The sequence below is a fragment of the Astyanax mexicanus genome, chromosome 4 (assembly GCF_023375975.1).
Source record: "Astyanax mexicanus isolate ESR-SI-001 chromosome 4, AstMex3_surface, whole genome shotgun sequence".
Classification (NCBI taxonomy): Eukaryota; Metazoa; Chordata; class Actinopteri; order Characiformes; family Acestrorhamphidae; genus Astyanax; species Astyanax mexicanus.
In genome coordinates, this window is record NC_064411.1 from 14719833 (window position 1) to 14744005 (window position 24173).

Here is a 24173-nt window from a genome sequence, read left to right on the forward strand (position 1 = left end):
GGAGTGTGTGTTTACTGCTCCTTACAACCTGACGAGTAAAATTTAGATAATACTGATCTCAGTGAATAAGCTAGCTAGCTTAGCGGTTAGCATCTAGCTAATGCTATTGCTGCTCAGCCTCGGAGCTGCACGGCTCTGGACTCTGTATAGCACTGAAACTCTCTATAACGCTGCACGGAGTGTGTGTTTACTGCTCCTTACAACCTGACGAGTAAAATCCATACAAAAGGCGCACCGTATTATAAGATGCACTGTCAATTTTTGTGAAAATTAAAAGTTTTTAAGTGCGCCTTATAGTCCGAAAAATACGGTACTCTGCTGTAGTTTAGCAGTGTTATACAAGCCACTATAATTTGCTGTATTTTTTTTTTTACTTTTCTTCAATATGTTAAAAAGGTGGTTTGTTTTACTCACAATCCATGCTTTTCCACCAGGTCAGATACACATAATTTAACAAGCTTTATTCTTGCTTTTTCTGTCACAGTGCCTTTGGTTTTGAGTTCATCAAGTGTCTCTGGTGCTTTCTTTTCCAAAATGGACCTCGGTTTTTCATGCTCTTGTGAAACTTGAGTATGCTGCACAAAGAAAATCAGCATCTACTAAATGTACTTTCTTAAAAAAAAAAAAAAAAAGACAAATGCAGTAATACAATATAAATGTAAATACCTGAGCTTGGGACACTGAAGTGGCCATAGGTTGAGATGATTCAGTCTCTTTGCATGATAAGAACAGCTGGAATCTATCTAAGTTCCTGATGTCTACATTCCTATCTGCGTCAATAAATTCCTGAAATTGTGGGTTGAATTTTAGAATTCTCACAACAACATATCCAAGTTGTTCTGCCGATGCTGTTTCAATAAGATGCTCAGTGTTGCCAACATCATAGATCTTCCTTGAATATTCTCTCTCATCCCTGTAGATGGTGGCAAGAACTTGAAAAAAACTTGTTGCAGTTTCTTGGTTCTGAAAACAAATTTGAGAAGAAATTAAACATGAGAAATCTTAAAAATATAGTGCCTTAACTCTCTATCTCCAGCACGCCATTCTACTCTCACAGATAGCTAACTAACTGGGTTATCTATGCATTTTTTTATTTTATTAAACTATTGAGTAAACTATGGAAGCATGTTCCCGCCACCTAAAAAAGTAAAAATAATCCAGCACATTTTTTTAATTATTATTAAGTAAACTGCTCTCATTATTTTGACATACTAAGTCATTATTTTGAGATAGTAAGTCATTATTTTGAGATACTACGTCATTATTTTGTGAACTGTTTTCTGCTGTAACAGTAAGGAGTTGACTAATTGAGTTCCACATCGCTGTTCTGCTCAATTATACACATACATACCATACAGAATAGTCGGAGCCACAGCCACTCTCTTTAACACACTAAAATAGAAGTCCAGTGTGTTATTAAATTAATCTAATATCTCCGGAGGCTTATTTTGATATTGTATGATTCTTCTAAAAGCACCAATATTTCTCAATATCTCAGAATATTGAAATAGTATCTAAAAATAATGACATACTATCTCAAAATAATGAGATAGTACCTCGAAATATTGAGATAGTATACCAAAATAATGACTTAGTATCTCAAAATATTGAGATAGCAGTTAACTTAATAGTAAAATTATTATTATTAAATTTTTTTAGGTGGCAGGAATGGGCTTCCATAGTTTACCCAGGCAGTTAGCTAAGCTAGTTAGTTAACCTAGGTTAGCTAGTCATGCACCAAATTTAGCCAGCTAGTTAATGCATCCATCCTCTTTTTCAGAGTTTCTTCAATCATGGCCACTCTTTCTCAAGAGATTCATCTGTCTGGCCTACTGGGTGATCAGGTAAAAAGTTGACCTCTGCTCTTTTAGACTTCTTCATGCGGGCCTTGAGCCCTTCCGCCTCACCACTTTCTCTTTTGCGGTTGACATTTACTTCTGAGCATCCGGCATCCCGCAATTTCGCTCGGTAGTTGCCAAGTTTGAATTTAATGCTCATCACCCAGCCATCCCAACCAGAACCTGTGCCAGGTTCAGTAAGGCATGGATGTTTATGTACAAGAGCCGATGCAACTGACGCAATCTCCCCTGCATCAGGATATGCTTTGATGTCAAAAATGGCCTGCGCAAGCTTGTCTAATATCTCGGACTTCATGTCCCTGCGCATAGGCGTAGGAACCGGGGGGGATGGGTGGGACATGTCCCACCCAATATTAGAAACAGGTGGATTTGTCCCCCCCAAAAATGACATCAGTTCGCTCAGATCAGCTGTATTATTAATGAGGAGACAGACCGGACCAATCACGGAGCCGGTTCAGGTATTAAGTCACGCCTCTCAGTAGAAACAGCCAATCAGCTTGCTGGTTTTTCGGCGCGCGGAGCAGAGGCAGTTTGCTGTTGGGGATGCCCCGCCCCCTCGCTGTGAGATTTAGCACGGGATCGGGACGCAGCAGCTTCAGCTGATCTTAAAACAGATCTGGATATACGGAGATTTTTCTAAAATAAAGGTAACGATAGGCTAACCACTTCAACTGTGATGATATGTTTCTGATAGCTGGTTAAAAATACACGTCTCTGAATCAAAACACACAGATTAAACCCACTGTGATTAATAAACTGCAGCTGTGTTAGTGTGTAAGCTTATCTTTGGAATTAGCTAGATTGGGAGTCAGGGTTAAAGGAAAAAAATAAAATATATATGTAATGTTTCCCTGTACCTGATCAGCTAATCACTTTAATTTTCAAACTGTTTATTCATTTAGGATTACAGGACTTACTGTGAGCTATAATGAACGAAAATTGATTTAACTACCCAGATAGCCAGCGACTTTGGCCCGGAGTCGTTTCTAAGTCGGCACTGCTGGTTTAGAGTCGCAAGCAGAAAAATACTTCTGGCCCACAGCTGGCCCAGTGTCACTTTCTGACTGTTCTACATCAGTGTCACTGAGCAGTCGTTTTGGTGCTGGTGAACGACTGTCGCACCTAACCTGCTGATTCTCTGAACACAGGTGTGTCCTGGCTCAAATACGGCAGACGACCCTGTACCAGCACTGCACTAACAAAGTGGAAAACTGACTGTTCCCTACTGTTAGCACTTTTCTACCAAAGCTGACTTGTATATTTTCTTTTTATTTACAGTTATAGATGACTCCTGTCAGTAAGAATACTTACTCCCGCTGTTATGCTGCTCCTCACACACACACACGCACGCACACAGAGCCTGTTATAGTACTGCTACACGCACACACACACACACACACACACACACACACACACACACACACACACACACACAGCCTGTTATAGTACACACACACACACACAGAGCCTGTTATAGTACACACCCACACACCCACACACAGAGCCTGTTATAGTACACACACACAAACACACACACACACACAGCCTGTTATAGTACACACACACACACACAGAGCCTGTTATAGTACACACCCACACACCCACACACAGAGCCTGTTATAGTACACACACACAAACACACACACACAGAGCCTGTTATAGTACACACACGCACGCACACAGAGCCTGTTATAGTACTGCTACACGCACACACACACACACACACACACACACACACACACACAGCCTGTTATAGTACACACACACACACACAGAGCCTGTTATAGTACACACCCACACACCCACACACAGAGCCTGTTATAGTACTGCTACACGCACACACACGATCAGCATCCCTAGACCCCAAAACCAACCGTCGCGCACACCCCAAACGTGTGATCACGTTTAGAGTGTAAATGAATCTAGATGATATTTACCTTGGTGCCCCTGCGCATCAGCCCAGTTCAACCCGTGCGGTTTCTCGTAGCACTTGGCGCGCGGATTCCTCAAACATTACAACGTTCCTCAACTGTCAGCTATCCTGAAACCTTTGAAGTTTGTAGGTAGGTAGCAAACCTAACTAAGTATTACGTACCTTTTTGAAATATAATTTATTTTGACTTAATAAATATTTTGGCCGTCAAATATGATTTATAACCCTATCTGTGTTGCCTCTTCAGTTAGCTAAGCTAGCTAACTTAGCAGCATATCAAGGTGATATTATCTGAAGCTAAATTATCTCAGAATGTAGCATTAAACACATTTCATGTTAATGTAAATGTTAATGTTGCTATAACAGTTACTAACAGACAACCAAAAAGTATGTTTTTACTTGAAATTCAAATTGTTAACTAGTGTACAAGGCCAGAACAGAAGTACTGTTTCGGTATTTACGTTAGCTAAGCTATAAACAGTTAGCTAGCTAGGATAGAAACCAGCCAGTTTGCTAGCGTTAGCTTAAATGCTTTTACAAACATACATACTGTAAAAGCATTTAGGCTTGCTAGTTAACCAATTTGGTAGTTAGCTAGCGAATTGGTCTTTACTAGCTAACCTAAATGCTTCCACAGAACTTTTGTTTAGATGTTGTACATTAGCTAGCTAGTCAGCTAGGTTAACTTAGTGGTTGTGTGTCTCTACAAGTCACTGTGTAATGTTTGTTTTAGCTAGCTTTTTAGTTAAATAAAATGGTGCTGTGTCTGTGAGTTAATATAAAAAAATCTTTATTTGTATTGTTTATTCCAGAGTTCAGTAATACGTTCCTGCACACTCTGCTAATTCGTTAAAAGTGTATGTTATTAACTTAGCTAGCACATTTTTATATAAACACACTCACTACTACCAAATAAGCTTTAGTCAACATTTCTCTAATTTGTAAAATCACACTAGAAGTTGTTTGTGTATGCAGTATATTAGTATACTAGAGACAAAAATGTTTTACTTGAAAAAGTTTAAAATTAAATTACACACACACAGTTATCCTGTTAGACACAACAGGAGAATTTAACAACATTAAGTAAAATAGTGGAGCTTTTCAGAGCAATTAAATTATTCATGTTTTATATTGGCAAAAAAAGGAAATAGGAAAATCATAGATACATTTTATTATTGTCAGTAAATTAATATGTTTTAATGTTGCTGCCCCTACTTTCGCTTCTGCTGGTGCCCAATTTTCCAAGTACTTATTTCAAGAATGTGATGCTGAATTTAAAATGGTCATGTCATACAAAAGAAAAAACATAACAGCATTATATTTGTAAATATGACTGCAATAAACATATTTAACATTAAACTATTACTGTACTTTGATTCTATTAGTTGATAGTTGTATCTATAGAAACAAGCGTACAATTAAATATGTGTAGAGAAGGTATAACTTGCTTTTAGAGCCTACTCAGAAAATATAAATAAGAAAAACTATACTGGTGGGTGTGTAATGCTCTCAGGGAGTAAGATATAAATTTACTGAGGAGGAGACATCAATGAATTATTAAATGATCTTTATTTTAATTGTCTTTATATTATTTTAATCTTTATAATCAACACATTTTCCTTATAATTAATGTAGATGTATTTATATATTTAAGTATTACAGTATGGAGGACCAAAAATGACATACGTATAAATAAATAAATAAATAAATAAATGCACATATAAATGTAGAAATAAATAAATGTTGAAATAAATAAATGAATAAATAAATAAATGTTGAAATAAATAAATACATATATAAATACACATAGAAATGAATAAATAAATAAATATATAAAAAATAAATACACGCATGAATAATTGTATAGGTAAATAAATAAATTAATAAATACATTTCTAATTTTTTATATTTATTTTTATTTATTCATTTATATGTGCATTTATTTATTTTTTCATTTATTTATTCATTCATTTATTTCAACATTTCTACATTTATTTATTGATTTATTGCCACATTTATTAATTTATTTATTTCTGTATTTCTGCATTTGTATGATAGTTAGGTAGGCAGTCCTATCCTCGCTCTAAAGCAGGATTGGTTTTTGAGCTGCAAAAGTTTTGGTTCTACTGCTTGTCACTACCCGATCTGTACCCCCTGCCCGATTTGTTCCGCGCATGCGCACGCATGCGCATTGCAAACTGAGCAGGGGCACAGATCAGGTAGGCAATGCCAAGTTGTGGTTCCGCTCACACTGTCGCAAACAGCTTGTAAAACGCGGTTTCAAAATGAAGGACTTATGTTTTTACAGAGCTCTGAAAGAGTACATTTTAAGTGGAACATTTACTCCACCATGCAACAAAAAAATGCGCAAGGAAATGCGGCGTGTGTCTGAAAACTTCATAGCAAAAGGTAAGTTAAAATCATATCATATTTTAGAAAGGTTTGCGTTAGCTGAGGAAGCGAAGTGTCCCGTTATGTGAACTAGTTAGTATAGCTAGGTTAACTATGCTAGCTAATTTAGCTCGGAGTATTTTATTATATCAATAAGTAATTAAATATGAAACGTGTTTTTTTTTCGGCAGACAACCGATTGTTTTACACTGGACCAAATAAAACGTATATGAGACTAGTTGTTTGTACTGAGGAGGAAAAAAGGTCTGTTTTGATGGAGTGCCATAACTCCGGCACCGGCAACCACAACGGTGTACGAGGCACGAGAGACAGGGTGATTGCTGGATACTTCTGGCCTACCCTAATGAAAGATGTAACTGAGTGGGTATGTTGTGAAGTTATAACACAATTTCTTATTTATTTCCAGAGCGTAAAACTGCAACACAGTACATATAAATGTTTTATTTAGTATAAATATTACAGTATTATTCATACAAGGCTGAAGTTGGTTTGATATTCGCAGCTCCTGATTCGTTTGGTTGTATGTACACTACCTTCCATCACTTACTTTCTCCAGTTTTACTTTAACGTGCTGTTCTAGTGTAATTCATTCATTTACTAAGTAGAAAATATCTAAACTAGAGAATTAGCCTCATACTTTAAGAGAAAACCTGGCATTAGCCTGGCCAGAGCTAATTGTATACTGTATAATATTTATTTTAATTATTGAATATATAATTAACAATTTAATATATAATGAAAAAAATATTTAATAAAATTATATTTTAAAAACCTTTGTGAGCCATACTGCACAAAAAATGAATAAAAAGCTAATGTTCCAATGTGATTTCAAATAATTTTTTCATCTTGGGCCTGACCAAATACACATGATATGAAATTGAAGTCTCCTATGTTAAGGAAAACCTAGAATTAGCCTGGCCTGAGCTGATTTTATACTGTAAAATGAATTAGCAACATGACATACGAGCCATAATGCACCAAAAATTGAATATTAAGCTGACGTTCCAGTATGATTTTGAAGGACTTTTTCATTTTGGACCAGAACAAATAAACATGAGATGAAGAGTTCTAGTATTCACAAAATCGCACTGGAATCACTGGCTTTATATTCATTAATTTTTGTGCATTATAGCTTGTATGCCATGTTGCCAGTTCGTTTTAAAGTATAAAGTATTTCAGGTTCTTCTTAAAGTAGAAGACTAAAACTCATTATATCATGTGTATTTGGCATGGCCCAAGATTAAATATCCTTCAAAATCGTACTGGACCATCAGCTTATATTAAATTTTTGCTGCATTATGGCTGTGTATGCTATGTTGCTAATTCATTTTACAGTATAAAATCAGCTCGGGCCAGGCTAATTCTAGGTTTTCCTTAAAATAGGAGACTAGAATTTCATATCATTTATCAGTATCAGTATTTGGTCTGGCCCAAGATGAAAAAATTCTTAAAATCACACTGGATTTTTTTTTTGAGCGCAACGGCTTTTAAAATATTATTGTAGTTTTTAAATTATATATAAAATTTATTAATTTAATATTCAGTAATTAAAATAAATATTTTACAGTTAACAGTTAGCTCTGGCCAGGCTAATGCCAGGTTTTCTCTTAAGGTAGGAGGCTAATTCTCTATTTAAGATGTTTTCTACTTAGGAAATGAATGAATTACACTAGAACAGAAAATAAGTGGAAGGTCGTGTATATAAAATTGCATTTTATAACATAATGTATATTTACATAGTTAATAAACAGCTGTACTGCTTTTCTTCATTATAGCTCCTTCAGTGTTGATATGTGAGGTGTTAAATATAATATGCGGAACAGTTTGTGAACGCTCCCTTTAGTTCACGGTGGTTCAGTGAAGCGGCAGCTGCGAATATCAAACCAACTTCAGCCTCATATTATTTATTCAGTAGAAACAAAAGAAATCTTTCATAGATAGTTACCAAGATTCTGATTTTGTATAAAAATAGTGTAACAAAAACAAAGTAATGTAACGACAAATATTATTGTGCACGAAATTATATAGCACACCCCTTATTCTAATATGTATTTATGATATGCATTTTATTTTACTTTTTGTACATGTTTAGACACTGTCCCAACTTAATTCTTCTTTTTTTTGTTTTTTTTTAGGTGAAGTGTTGTCACCGCTGCCAACTAAATGACCCCATGAAGACGGGGACACCAGTGTTACATTCTATTAAGGTATTCCAAATTCTGTTTTGTTTAATAGAGAAAATAAATGTTTTGAAAGGTAATGGAAAATATGTGTTTAGGTGAAGGCTGCATGGGAGGTGATTGGCCTGGATTTAATTGGCCCACTGCGAGAAACTGGTCAAAAAAACAAGTATGTGTTGACCATGACTGATTTATATACAAAGTGGGTTGTTGCTGAGCCACTGCAAAATAAGACTGCAACTGAAGTGTCAGCAGCCATCATAAAGACACTCTACTTGTTCGGCATGGTCAAGAAAATTATTACTGACCAAGGGAGAGAGTTCGTTAATGAGGTAAAAGTCTAGTATAATGTGAATTCTTAACATTGATATTTATCTTAATTAGCACACATGTTTTTCTGACATTCTGCTATGCACACTGTATTTCCTTTTTGATGATTTGCACACAGCTGAATGAAAACATCTTTGCAACTCTGAAAATCAAACATGCTGTCTCAAGTGCCTACCACCCTCAGACAAATGGGCAGGTAATTTTCAACATAATTTTATTTGACATTTCCCTGTAATGTTAAAAAAAAATAGGAAATGTTTTAATTGTTGTTGTTTTTTATATATATAGGATGAGCGAACAAATCAAAATGTCAAACGTGTATTGCGGAAGTATGTAAATGAAAGCCATAATGATTGGGACATCCATTTACCTGCAGTTGTGTATGGTATTAACACTGCTAAGCAAGTGGGTATTCATTATACATTCATTATGGTCGATATATAATGTAATCGATATATAATGTTTTATTTCTGATAACTTAATTTGTTTTTAACCAGTCTTCAACCAGGCACACCCCGTATTTCTTATTCTTCCATCGGCACCCTCATTTGCCAGAGGTTATGAACGCCTGTCCCATGGGAGAAGACTTTAAAATTGCTGACCCAGAAGATGATCTTGACACCCGAGTAAATGAAATGAAAATTTTAAATGAGAAGGTTAGGTCCAAATTCATGTAGTCTGACCACAGAAGTTTTTTTTAATTCAATGGCATGTAGTAAAGTGTAATTTTTTTTTTCAGGTGCTTAGAAACATTGAAAATGCGCAGAAAAGACAACAAAAGTCTTACAGGAACCGTAAGAGAAAGCTAATGAGCACAATCAGTCCTGGCGATGAGGTCTTGATTTCTCAAGATTTCAATATAAAACAGAGAAAAGACACCCTTGCTGACCGCCACAAAGGTCCTTTCACTGTGGATAGTATCTCTAAAAAGGGTGTGGCATCAGTGGTGAAAGATAATGGGACTCGATGTTGCATCAATGTCTCACGGCTAAGGCCTTTCTACAGGTTGGAAAGTAAGAGCTAAGTAGTGTTTTTTTGTAATGGTTGACATGTAAGGTGTATATTGTAAAGTTTATTTTATTAATATTAGACTTAATTTTTTTTTATTGTCTCTTCAGATCATGGAGCAGTTCCATGTGTGTCACTTCAGGACCATGAGTATGGTACACCTGATGAAGCAACAGACCATCCTTATGCTTTTTCTGGAGAGAAATGGGAAAAAGACTTGGGTCCTCTCCAGGAAAAACTGGTAGGGGATGATTCCACCTAGCCCATTCCAAATTTCACTCTCCTTCACACACTGTTAGACACTACCAATAATTTTTTGCAATCGTATATTCAGACCATCTCTCACATACTTACACTCTCACACCATTCTCACCCCCCCTCCCTTGCTAACTCTTTTAATTGCAGTTGAAATATGTCCTGGACAAAAGCCTTCCAGCAGCAGAATTGATTGTTAAAGATGACAATATCTGTCTTACACGTGAGGACTTGTGGAGTCTTGGGTTAAATCAGTGCATGGAGTCTACTGTAAGTATATTCATGTTGCAGCATGCTTGCTCAAAGGCACAGAAATAGTTTTTTTTTGTGTGTAATTTATGCCTTTATTTTGTTTTATTACGTCTAGATTGGGAATGCATGTTTTAAGATCATCAGAGAAGCTGCTCAAAAACATGTAATTAATTACAGAAGCTCAAACATTGTTATTTTGTATACTTCTTCATGGGTACTTGTATACATTTGCTAATCTTGTTGTGTTGTAAATAGGGGAAAGATGTTTACATTGCTGACATGTATGTGGTTCCCACATGGAAAACGATGAATGTGGACCCACTCTCAAGTTTACCGGTAAAGTGAAGTTAAACACACACACAGACAGACAGTTGCACATTAATGCAATGATTTCTGTACAATGCACAGTAGTTGAATGGTTGCATTTTCTTTCTCTACACCAGAACAATCTGTGTTCCAAGGATGCGATTTTGTTCCCTGCATGGAGTATGCAACAGAATCAACTGGATCACTATTTGCTATGTGTTGAGTTACAGTTTCAAAAAATAGATATTCAGATTTTTAGAATGAAGTTTGTTGATTAGCTTATCATTTTGAAATATGTCCATTGCAGGTTTTACTGGTTGTGGAGAGAGAGATCATTTTTCTAGATTCTGTACTCCCTGGTGGTTTTGGAGATGACTCGTACAAAACGATATTTAGGTTAAGAGAGAGGAAAAAGTTGCCCTTGTTCAGTGGCTTTTACCAATAATATTTTATGCAAGAGCCATGTTCTGTGGCTGCTGATTTACACAAAAGCCTTGTTCTATGGCTGATGATTTACAAAAAGCCTTGTTCTATGGCTGATGATTTACAAAAAGCCTTGTTCTATGGCTGAAAATTAACAAAAAGCCTTGTTCTATGGCTGATGATTTACAAAAAGCCTTGTTCTATGGCTGAAAATTAACAAAAAGCCTTGTTCTATGGCTGATGATTTACAAAAAGCCTTGTTCTATGGCTGATGATTTACAAAAAGCCTTGTTCTATGGCTGAAAATTAACAAAAAGCCTTGTTCTATGGCTAATGATTTACAAAAAGCCTTGTTCTATGGCTGATGATTTACAAAAAGCCTTGTTCTATGGCTAATGATTTACAAAAAGCCTTGTTCTATGGCTGCTTATTTATAGCTTTGTTCTTTTGTTTTATGTTTACGCAGAAGCCTTGTTCGATGGCTGTAGGATTAGGTCTCATTTTATGAAACAAGACCATGGAGAACAATTGTATGACTATAGGTTTCAGTAAGTGTGTGTCCATAATTAATTTTTTTTTCCATTTTATGTGCAGACATATTGCAGGCCAGATTGACCCAAGACCCTGGACAGAGAAGACCGGCAGAAGTTTTGATGTAAAGCCTTTTCTTTATTTTCTTACTGGGTTATATAAAACTCTGGACATCAGTTGGCTTAAATGTAATGTAAGACTATAGATATTTTCTTTTGAAGAGAATTTTCTACTGTGATTTTGGGAAACTGAGCCATGACTAGCCCACCAGTTGATACTTTTTGCTATATTCATTCGTCTTCTTTCCACCATACATTCTTTCTTGTCCAGACCTAGGGACTTTCTGTCTATTTTACACAATTTGAAACAATCTCTATCTTCAGCACATCTACTTCATGTATTAATGGCTTTTGGCAGTAACTCAGTAAGGGGGAACCTAAGCTTACTTTAGTGAAGCACTTGTCTACATCTGTTTCTATTGGTTCAACACCTTTACTTAACAGTAATATTTAATATTTTGTTTCCAGCACTTCCCTCAACAAACTTCTGGGAACTACTGTGGCATCCTTATACTCATTGTAAGCATCCTTTTAAGTTGTGATAAGCAGCATTTTGAGTTATTGGGTATAATAGAGAGATTTATTTTTTTACAGTATGCCCTCTGTATCTGCACCAATACCCCATTTATCTTCACAGAGGTCAGTTGCATCTATTAATATAGAAAAAATATTTCAAACCCCACCCCAATTGTCTGATCATTGTTATATATGTTTTAGAATGATGTGCCATTAATCCGCCAGTGGTGGTGCATCCTACTGATGGAAAGATTTCAGATTGAAGGGTAAGGCCACTCTGCTAAAGTATTCATGCCTTTTCTGCATTTTATTTCATTTGATTACCTGCTGATTAAGTTTTTTGATTCAACAGACATGGCCAGAGGTTTGCTTTCTGGACTGACAGGGCTAGCAGGCTATTGCAAGGGACCCTTCAGCCACTTTTTAGGGTATCTAGGTCAATCACTTCAGACATTCCACCTCATGTGCAAACCATGGTCAACCGCACAGCCCAAGAAAAGAAGCTGGTAGACTTTGCTGTACAAGACCATGGAGTCCGGCAACATTTGTTGGTATGTTTGTCACACATTAACAATGTTTGTTATTTACAATTTGCACATTGTTTTACCATTACAGTGTTATAAGCAAATAAGCAAAAGGCCTTATAATTCATGCTTGTTGTCACCATGTGTTGGGGGACTTTTTTTTTTTTTTTTTTAATGTGGATTTATAGTCCAAAACTTTTAACATAAACTACTTTTGACATTCAACTAGAAATGTTAAATGTTTGCTCATGTTTTGATGAAGTGCTTTTGGCACTTTGCCTTTTGACCTAAGGGTGTACTCTGTGGAAAAGAGCCTTCGAAGTGGCTCAGCAGAATCCAGAAGGGATCATCTCTACGGGTGCCAGTGTACCTGGACTCGGAGGAAGAACAGGACTCCCTATTTTTCTATCTTCAGGATGTCCTGAAATCTGCACCAGTAGAATTCCACATTGAGGATCAAGTGCAGTTCATTTTGGATGTTTTGTTCCCAGAGGTAAGGTTACTAGGTATGCAGTAAATATCTATTAACAATGTTAAATAGCCTGTTGTGACTTAAGTTACATAAAAATTTTAATCAAATGTATCTTTTTTTAAAATCCAATAGAGTAGTACTGTGAGACCATGATAACCACAATACATTTTCTCAGACAGTTATTGGGTCATTTTCAGCAGTGATACTAACGCTAATGCTGGAGTTTTTAAACACCTCAGTTTCACTTGCTTGACCTGAATAGTCCACCGGCGGTGGACATCCAGTGAGCATTGATGAAGGACTAGAGTATTGACAGCACCAACTATGCAGCAACAGACTCAGAGCTTCTATCTGACTTTACATATACACTGTGGTGCAGATAGGTAGGAGTGTCTAATAGAATGAGAGACAATAAATGGACACAGTGTTTAAAAACTCCAGGAGCACTGATATATCTGATCCACTCACTGTACCAGCACAACATGCACTAACACCTCATACACCACCACCATTGCTAATCACTTCTAATCACTGCACTGCAGTGCTGAATCTTTATAATGCAGTTTTATAATTTATATTTAATTTTTTTAACCCTTTTGTTAGTGCATCACCCAAGCCATGTCTACACTACAGGGAATAACTATACAAGAGGCTGAAGAGTTGTTTCTTTCAGGTCCTAACTACAGCAGAAGGTAAAAACAGTTACCTGTGTTTGAAATATCTGTATGAATGTTTATTTATTGTGACTACCATTTTAATTGGGTGGGTGGTTGCGTGTTTGTGTCGGGGTACTTTGAGTTGGGGAGGGTGGGTTTTTGTGTTGTGGTGGGTGTTTGTGTCGGGGGGGTTGGGTGTGTTGGGATGAGGTGGGGTGGGAGTGGGTGAGGTGGGGTGTGTTGAGGTGGGGTGGGGTGTGTTGGGGTGAGGTGAGGTGGGAGTGGGGCGGGGTGAGGTGGGAGTGGGGCGGGGTGAGGTGGGAGTGGGGCGGGGTGAGGTGGGGTGAGGTAGGGTGGGAGTGGCTGGGTGGTTGTGTGTTGAGAGGGATGTTTTTCTTTTGTTTTGCTTTTTGCTCTCATGCTTTCTCTGAGAAGAAAATAAACTGGTATTTTGATAAATGTGTTGTACCTTATTTTTAATGGTTAGTAGCATATTGATACAGGACCACATTTAGAGACATGGTATTTGGTTCCCATTTCTAAACATTCTGCTGTGTATTTTAAGCAAAAATAAATGTTTTTTATTAATAAACTCTTTGTTAGCTTGAGGAATACTACAAATGGTCAAAGACCACACCACCACCCCATATAATGGATATAACCCAAACAGGTTTGTTATAATGGTAAACAAATTAAATTTTTTAAATGCCTCATACACCCTGTAATACTAAATTTGACAAAGCATAAAATGCACAGTTTATATATCAACTGCTCAAGAACAAAGAACATTATTTTCTAGTTGATGTTTGTATTTTACTTATTTATATCTCCCAGTCTATCTAGATTACAGAAAGATAAACTGCTAGTTAGCCTATGCGAATTATTGTGTTCTGGCTCTATTTATTTATGAATTTATTCATTCATTAATTCATGGTAAGCATTATAAATTGATACTTGAGCATGTAGATGTTAATCTTATCGCTAAAGGTGTAATTAAGTTAATAAAATGTGAAGTAGTTTACAGACTTGGCATATGTAAAAAAAAACACCACATACATACATTTTAATAGATTATTTTGTTTGATTTTCGAAATATTTAGTTTAAACACCTATCAGTCTATCTATAATTCAGAAAACGGAAGTTAAGCTTGAGCAGCGACCTCACAGAGCCGAAAACTGTTGACGCATGCGCACAACGGCTGGTGTAACAGCCGTGGCTACCTGATCTGTGCCCCTGCTCAGTTTGCAATGCGTGCGCATGCGCGGAACAAATCGGGCAGGGGGTACAGATCGGGTAGTGACACTGCTCCTGCCTTGGCCTGCAGCGGCGACATTTTTAAGCTGTTGACCCTCATTCATTTTCAGCAGTTGTTACTGCAGTAGGGATTATAGCCGCGATGTTGCTGTGCCGTCCCTTTTGTTCTGTCTCACTGATACCGGAAGTACAGGAAGGTGGAGATAAATAAATAAATGAAGAAATGTGGAAATAAATAAATAAATAAATGTAGAAATGTTGAAATATGAATATATAAATGAATGAATAAATAAGTGTTGAAATAAATAAATGAATAAATGTTGAAATAAATAAATGAATGAATAAATAAATAAATGCACATATAAGTAAATATATAAATAAATAAGAAATGTATTAATTTATTTATTTACCTATGCAAATATTCATTCATTCATTCATTTATATGTGCATTTATTTATATATTTATTTATTTATTTCAACATTTATTTATTTATTCATTTATTCATGTATATATTTATTATTTCTACATTTATGTTTGCATTTATTTATTTATACTTATGTCATTTTTAGTCCTCCATAGTACAGCTCAAACACACACACACAAAAACCTATACAGTATGTGTGTATATGTACAGTACTGTGAAAATGTTTTAGGCCGATGCAAATTTCTTAAAACCAATCATCTCAATATTAAGTTGAGTTAATATTGAGTTTTACTTGGCAAAGGTACCACGTATTAAAACAGATACAAATAAAAATAAATACGGTAAAAAGTAACAAGAAGTCCACAGGTGCCAAACCTTTGTTTGGGCGAACCTATTAAACCAATGTTTTTCATAGTACAAAGTAGGGCTGTGAATCTTTGGGAATCCCAAAATTCGATTCAAAATTGATTCTTGGGGTCACAATTCAATTTTTTCCTGATTCTTTCAAATCAGTTGGATTTCTTTTTCTTCATCCTCCATACTTTAGCGGCGCAACAACAAACACTGTAACACAACACTACATGCCCCTCTGTAGCCTAATAGGGAGAGGCAGTAAGAGCACTGTCGTGGGGAGCTTTTTAACTGTACCGCAGAGCTCAGCTAGTTAAAGAAACAGTCCGGGGTCTTCGTTCTCGTATTTGGTCTTCATAATGCATGCATAATGTTGTTACCCCTGTCTTAACTTTTGGAACATGTTACAGGCATCAAATTCAAAATGAGTGAATATTTGCAACATTAAATTTCTTGTCTTTGTAGTGTATTCAATTGAATGAGTTAAAAAGAATTTGCAAATTGTAATCTGTTTCTGTTTTCTTTTTTTCCCTTTATTTTTTAAATATGTAAACTTTATGAATTAAACGTAAATTTAATATAAATCTTTGTTTTATGTCTTTCTTTGAGCTTCCAGACAAAGTTTTTCTCTCATTAACACTAATTGAGTAAACAGAATACTCTATTTAAACCAATGGTAAATTCCTTATTAGTGTTTCCTATAATAATATATAATAATCATATTGATGTACTGATGTACAAAGTGGTTATTTACATAAATTTTATGTACAAATAGCTTGTAGCTTGTAGTAGTAGGAATAACATTGTAGGTTCCTGAACCTCCTAGTTCTTAGAAAACAAATTCACCAACAGTAAAAGACAAAGTACCTTCAGTTACAAAAGTTTTGCTTAACTTGTGTTGGGCACTGGACCAAGTTCGGTGGCAGGATCTCAGCCAGCTTCAAGAACAGTCAGAAACCAGTGTAGGCCCAGTCCTGGTCCTACGTTCAAAAAGACACTGGGCCGAGTCCGGTGACCGAATCTCAGCCAGCTTTGAGGAGTCAGAAACCGAATAAGGCCCAGACTTGGTCCTACGTTCAAAAAGACACTGGGCCGAGTCCGGTGACCGACTCTCAGCCAGCTTTGAGGAGTCAGAAACCGAATAAGGCCCAGACTTGGTCCTACGTTCAAAAAGACACTGGGCCGAGTCCGGTGGCCGGTTCTGGGCCACCTTTGAGGACAGTCAGAAACCAGCTAAGGCCCAATACTGGGCCAGCACTCGGTGGCTATCTGGGCAGTTTTGGATGGAATAAAACAAACCAAAAATAAAGGATCCACAAACCCCACAGCTTAACACTACACTGCACACCACACCAAACAAACCATAATGGGGAGGACTAGCTTGGATTCTTTCTTTGGTAACTTCAAAAATACTGTTCAACAAAACACACTAGATGAAAAGAAACTAAAGTGTGGCAGAGTATTAATTGGAAAAAAAAAACCCCACAAAACCCACAAAGTTACTGAAACCAATGAAAAAAGAAAATAAACTAATTAAATTGAACCCAAAAAACAAAGAATTACAAAATTAAACAAAACTTAGCTACTACAATAAATTATGCAGATAGTCATAGCCAGAAAACAATGCAAAAAAATAAATAAATAAAGCACCAAAAAAAAAACTAACAAAACAAAGAAACTGCAGAAACTAAAGCAATCAATACAGAAATTATAAGGAAAGAAATACAGAAACTATCCAAAAAAAACATAAATGGACCATCAAAAACAGTAGAGAACCATTAAGAAAACAGTAGAAATGACATTAGAAAACAAGATTAGAAACACAGTAGAAATCAGGAAACAATAGAAAACAGTGGCCAATATCCTCAACTTTCAGCCATGCACACGTCCTGCCAAGACACACATAATTATTCAACATTTATTTATTTATTTGTTCATTAGCTCAACCAAATTAAAAATGTTACATACCCTTGCCGTCTTGAGAGAAGCACATGGAGGGAAAGGGAAAATCAGGAGCACCCCAGCCTTCTTGTGAACTTGCACAATGAATAGTCAGAAACATGCAGTGAACGAAATGCTTCAAGCATAAGCTACACACGTCACACAATGGATTCCATATATTATATGTTAATGTGTTAGTAGCGCGTGGTTAGTCCGCCATATAATAGGTCCTATGTGTTAGTAAACGCGTTATGTATCATGTGGGTTAATTTGTCATAATAAGGCCGGTGTTAGTCACATGCCTGATCAAACAGTGTTTTACTATAAATGTAAAGAATATACTGTGATTATTGGTTAATCCATGGGCGCAGATGGCACTGGGGACGGGGGGGACATGTCCCCCCCAGATTTATAGTGACCTCATCCGAAATCTAGCATCTACAAGCATAAACGTTGGGGTTTTAATTTAATTAACTGTACGTTTGTGGAGTTCTGTGTTCCACAATGCCCTCGTTTTTAAACTAGGAAGCGTTCAGTTCAGAGGTTACATTGTTCGGAGCTCCGTGTTCCAGTTCCAATGTAAATTTAACGCACCTTCTCGGCATGCACCGAGGCATGCAGCGGCTCTCTCCATTGATTTTATGTATGATGTTATTATGATGTTATTTTCAGTGTTGGGAGTAACGGCGTTAAAATAAACGGCGTTACTAACGCCGTTACTTTTTTCAGTAACGAGTAATCTAACTAATTACTCTGACTGTAACTATAACGCCGTTACCATTTTCGACACTCCGTTACTGCACGTTACTTTAGCAGCTGAATGAACTTTTTTTAACTTTGCGCATACAGACAAAGAGCCCTATCATACACCCCGCACAAGGCGTGTAGCGTGGCGCTTTGCCACCCGTCAACAGTCTATTTTTAGGCCTTGCACGCGTCCTTAAAATAGCGTTGGACTTTGGAATATATTAACACCGATGGGCGTGGTGGTCTGGAAATGATTTGTGTTGAGGTAAATTTCTGGCGTGTTTTTATCTTGGCGGCGGAAAAAAGCTTAGCGCGATTGCTCACCCTGCGCTCCAAAATACTCCATACCATCACATCTTTACCACATAAAAATAAACCACACCCAGAGCCTTCAGCAATCAACTATGAAAAAATATATATACTTAAAAATCTGCACTGTAACTATAAATTATTATTAGTTATATTTATTTCTGTCAGTTATAAGGATTTATATTTATGTTTAGTACACAGACTAAATAACTGTAACTAGGCATTCTGCTGTTTAAAAATTTCAACAGATGCTTATTCTCACTCAAATGCTGGAGTTTTTAAATGGAAAATTAAAAGAGAAATTAACTTTGACTGAACATAAATTTATTTTAGTTAACTTTGCTATTATTTAACTGAATTTCACTTTTATATCTGAAAAACAAAGCACATTGTCAATCTGGCGCGTGGTGCTGCCAGTCAATTATATAAAACTTAAAACATTTGAAATACACAGAAATATAACGCTATATGTTAGCATTTGTTTCTTATCACCAGGGCAAATTTATTAAAATATTAAATATATTAATTCATGAATTAAAATCTCGTCCAGCGCTCTGAAATGTCAGGCACGCAAAGTGGTGCTTGGCGCAGCGGCGCGGCATTGCGCGCAGAATAACCTCTGTCTTCTAAAAAAAGTTTTTATAAATAAGATCTGACAATACTAAAATTAATGTTATTAAACTTACTAAAGCCAACAAATGTACTAATTAATACTAATTAATAGTTAATTAATAAAGAGAAATCAGGCAAAATGCGCTGCGCCTCTCTCTCTCTCTCTCTCTCTCTTTCGCAGCGCGGAGCTGAATTCAGCGCGAGGCTATAAATAATTTACAACTCAGTTCAGTTAAATAAAAATAAGTAAGGACCTGTAAGTTAATCAAATGTTGTCAAATATAAAGGATAGGTTGAGGTTTTGGTGAGCTGTTTTCATGATTTGAAACTGAAACTAACCGAAACTTTTATTATTCTGCGCAGCCTGTGATTGTTTTAAATGAGTTTTTTAATGGATTTAAATGAGTTTTTTTAACGGATTGTTGTTTTTGTCCATTCTTTTGTTTTGTTTATATATACATTTATTTCTTTGAGTGTGGTTTGGTTTGTTTAATTTTTATCCCCAGACGCGTATTTGTTTTTTCCGTTTTTTTTCAGTATTACATGTCTTAGTAATTTTCTTTGGTCCTGTGGAGTTTTTCGTTTCTTATTTTTTTTTATTCGTTAGACTATATTTTTGTCAACATTTTGGGTTTATTTTTGTTCGTTATTTTTCTAATAATAATAGTAATTACATCATGTATTTTCTTTATTTATTCTTTATTTATTTATTTTTACAGGGCGAAGTAACGCAATAGTTACTTTTACTGGTAACTAGTTACTTTTATAGTGGAGTAACTCCGTTAGTAACTCAGTTACTTTTTTGGAGAAGTAACTAGTAACTATAACTAATTACTTTTCAAAGTAACGTGCCCAACACTGGTTATTTTAGTAAGCAGTCGCTGTTAACTGAAATTATAAGATGTAAAATGTTAACATTGTCTTCCTGGTCTTGCCTAGGCTGTAGCAATGAAGAAACAAAAAAACAATAAAATATAACAATAACAATATTCTAAAGTTTATTGAAGCATATATATATATATATATATATATATATATATATATATATATATATATATATATGATTTTACAGCTTGGTCCCCCCCAGTTCAAAATTTCCATCTGCGCCCCTGGGTTAATCTTTTATATAAATGCGTGTAAAATACAATGTGAGTAATAAAAATGATCAAATACAATGTGAGTATTGGTTATGCATATAAAATACAAGGTTTCACACAATGATTATGTAATTATAGATACTAAGATAAGTAATCATAATTGAAAGATATTTGTCAATACACTCAAGGTAAAATAAACAGTTACTCTTCAAGACCTAGCCATCAGACTGCTGACATGAGGGCTTGAGCTGGAGCCTGTAGCAGTAGAGGAGTACTGCAGAGTAAGGGAGGTTAAACTATCCCTGTGGTTTTCTGATCCACCCTGATGCACCATTGAAATAAAATGCCCAAATGTAGCAAGCTATGTGGACTGCCCATATATTAAGATCAGTGAGGGCACACATACACTCAGGAAAACTCATCCTTACTTTTGGCAGATTCAGGGCCAGATGCTGATCTCTGGATTGGACTGGTGTGATTTTGTGGTCTATACAGAGGAATACATGATTATTCAGAGGATCCCCCATGACAAAGGAATCATGAAAACAATTAAAGAAAAAACTGACCTTTTCTTTTTTTATTTTTACCTTTGTGCGTCCCTAGATAAATAGGATAGAGCTAAATCACTAGCTAATGTGTGGAGAGCTTAACCTGTAAATTGTTTTTGTTTCTTTGTAAAAGTTGTTTTGAGCAGATTTAAGAAAGTTACAGCTGTTGTGTAAGTAATTGTTAAATAGAATGAATTGCTGTTGTTTATTAGTATAGCTGCAAATATAGTTAAAATATGTAACAATTTTATTGAACATTACTGATTATAATAAAGAAATTAGCATCAAAGTGATTAATGTCGTGTAATTGATACAGTTATGGTTATAGTAAGGTAGGCAATCAAATCAAACAAATCTTGTACTAGTTAAACTGAACAGTGAATTTATTGCAGTAAATCAGCATTCGGTCACAATGCATTAAACCATATTTCATTGAAAAATATATACATATATACATGCAGATTTATGCTATTTACATTACATCCTCTGTGATAAGAAACTAAACATTTCCACCTTCAAAAAAGCCCAGCAGATGTTGAGCCTTGCTTTTTTGTCCAAGCCTTTACAAGAGGCCCGTTTTCATAGTTTGTCAGCAGACATGCTACAGTGTAGAGCTGATTAATGTTGCCAAAAAGCCGGAGAGGAATGCGCTCCACGTGCACCCTAAGGCGGGCAATGGCCTGGGTCTCCCTGACCTCACCAACAGGCATCTGGGATCTTCCAGACAGAAATGGAGGCCTGTAGATTTTACATGGCACAAAGTCACCAACAAGAAATCCTCGATCGACCATGATGGCCATCCCGGGTCTCAACAGGGAGAGAATTCCAGACTCTCTCATGATCTGTTTGTCACTGATGGATCCAGCTCACAGTGGAGAGATAAATGTGACAGCCCCATGAGGAGCAACACCAAGCAGCCCTTTAAGTGTACAATGGGACTTGTACACAGAAAATACTTCACTTTGAAGAAGAGGTGAAGATGGGCACTGGCACCTCAGCTCTGTGCAGTCCAGGATAACTGTAGTGTCTGCATAGTCCTTGAACTCTGCTGGCAGATGTTCCCTTATTTTTTCCACTGCCATCCAGATTCTCACTGACCCCAGCACAGCATATAGAAAGTTGCTCCATGTTGTAATAATCCGACTGACTGTGGACTGGTGGACCCCAAACCGGTCGGCAAGGTCATGCTGTTTTAAACGCAGTGCAAGATAGTTCAGAAACATGAACATCTCATCTATGGGCTGCAGGTAATGAGACTGTAAAAATAACACAAGGTAATATTGTATTAATTTTAATTCTATCAGCCATTATCCAGGTCAGGTTATAAGGTATGGTCCATGAAAATAAACATAATTGTACTTACCTCAGTGGAACTTGGCTCAAAGGTGCCTCTCTGTGCTGGTGTGACACTAACCATAGATGGCAGAGAGGGCTCTATTAAGGCCCAGAAGCGCATGAGGAGGTCATAGGATCCAAACCTATAAATACAATTATTTTTATGATTAAAATTGGTATCAGTGTTTTAGTAACTTAATTTAAATAATAACCAAAGTATACTTGAGAGAGAACACATAATGAAGGTGAACATACATTATCAAATTTAAAAAATATCATTAAAAAGTTCACTTTTGATAACTCAATTTAAACCACAAGCTTTACGTGTGATTAATATGAAAAATGACCCTTTAAATTAAAATATGAACTAAACCTTTTTACCATATTCTCGTTTTTAATGTTACACTGTATATTTATAATCAGCAAACAAACTTTAATCAGTGCTGGCGAGTATGTCTGTATGCTTTACTTATTTTAGTGCATAAACTTAAATAATAAAACTTGCTGAACATCTTACCACATCTTACCTGTAAAAGCGAATGTCACTGTCTGAGCCAGCAAAGCGGTGATAAGATACTTATTTTACCTTGGGAGTATTGACAAATATCTTACAATTATGATTACTTATCTTAGTATCTATAATTACATAATCAGTGTGTGAAACCTTGTATTCTATATGCATTAACCAATACTCACATTATATTTGATCATTTTTATTACTTACAGTGTATTTTACACGCAATTATATAGAAGATTAACCAATAATCACAATATATTCTTTACATATATAGTAAAACATTTGATCAGGCATGTGACTAACACAGACTTTATTATGACAAATTAACCCACACGATACATAAGGCGTTTACTAACACATAGGATCTATTGTATGGCGGACTAACCACGCGCTACTAACACATTAACATACAGGTGCTGGTCAACGAATTAGAATAATTTGAAATAGTGCAATCATGAAATTCTTTGAATGCATTTTTTGTGCAGAAAGCAAAACAGGTGTTCACCGCACCTGTCCTACTCGTTAGACTAATCACAGAACTCGTTACCTGGAAAAAAATTTGCTCAGCTGAGCTTTCCAAAAGGCCCATTTAGGCCATTTAACTGTGACACTGTTGTTTTATTGAATTAGAATAATGGAGAAACCGTTTCATTGAATTAGAATAAATGCTCGAATTTTTGTTTTCTGTGAAGAGTGTTCACTGTGCAGTATAAAGTCAGGGTTGAGTAGAATTTCTAAGTTGTAAAATCAATCATGGGTAAGCAGCGCGACCTCTCAACCGGAATAGTGGCTCAAATTCAAGCCCTTCGCCAACAAGGCTTGACCCAAACTAAAATTGCTGAGCAGCTCGGCATCAGCCAGTCTTCCGTCTGCAAAGCTCTCAAGAAAAACTGCAGCAAGCGCACCAACTGTTCCGGCGTCCGAAAAACTTCTGCTCGCGACAACAAGCAGCTGAGAAAGATCGCAGTCAGCAACCGGTTCAAGTCCACTTCCGAGCTCACCGACTTGTGGAACAAGCAGACCGGCGCTGACGTCTCCAGATCAACCACTTACCGTCGTCTGCGCGAACTCGGCTTCAAATCTCGCGTTCCAGCAGTAAAACCGATGCTGAACAAGAAACAAATGGAGAAACGGCTGAAGTGGGCCAAAGAACACGGCGAGTGGACTGCTGAAGACGAGTGGTCTTCAGTGACGAATCACGCTTCTGCATCTCCTTCGGTGACCAAGGTCCTCGTGTCTGGCGTCGTGGTGGCGAAACCTACAACCACGAGTGCGTGAAAAGATCCGTCAAGTTTCCCCAGAGCGTTATGGTCTGGGGAT

The 24173-nt window shown here is 36.4% G+C and overlaps 3 protein-coding genes across 4 annotated transcripts in view; 1 reads left to right on the top strand and 2 right to left on the bottom strand.

The window, feature by feature from the left end:
- Nucleotides 1-24173, bottom strand: part of LOC125801484 (zinc finger protein 239-like) — a 236224-nt gene that overhangs the window by 49589 nt on the left and 162462 nt on the right. The window lies entirely within an intron of this gene.
- LOC111197348 (zinc finger protein 239-like) overlaps nt 1-24173 on the top strand; it is a 69019-nt gene that overhangs the window by 21787 nt on the left and 23059 nt on the right. The gene's annotated exons all lie outside the window — the stretch shown is intronic.
- The window catches only part of LOC125801351 (uncharacterized), a 56192-nt gene that overhangs the window by 1997 nt on the left and 30022 nt on the right, over nt 1-24173 (bottom strand). For both annotated transcript variants that reach the window (XM_049477936.1, XM_049477935.1), the window contains exons 2-3: nt 667-963; nt 415-575 (exon numbers count right to left, since the gene is read on the bottom strand). In XM_049477936.1, coding sequence (XP_049333893.1) covers nt 415-575; nt 667-963 — 458 coding nt within the window. The remainder of the gene's footprint in view (nt 1-414; nt 576-666; nt 964-24173) is intronic.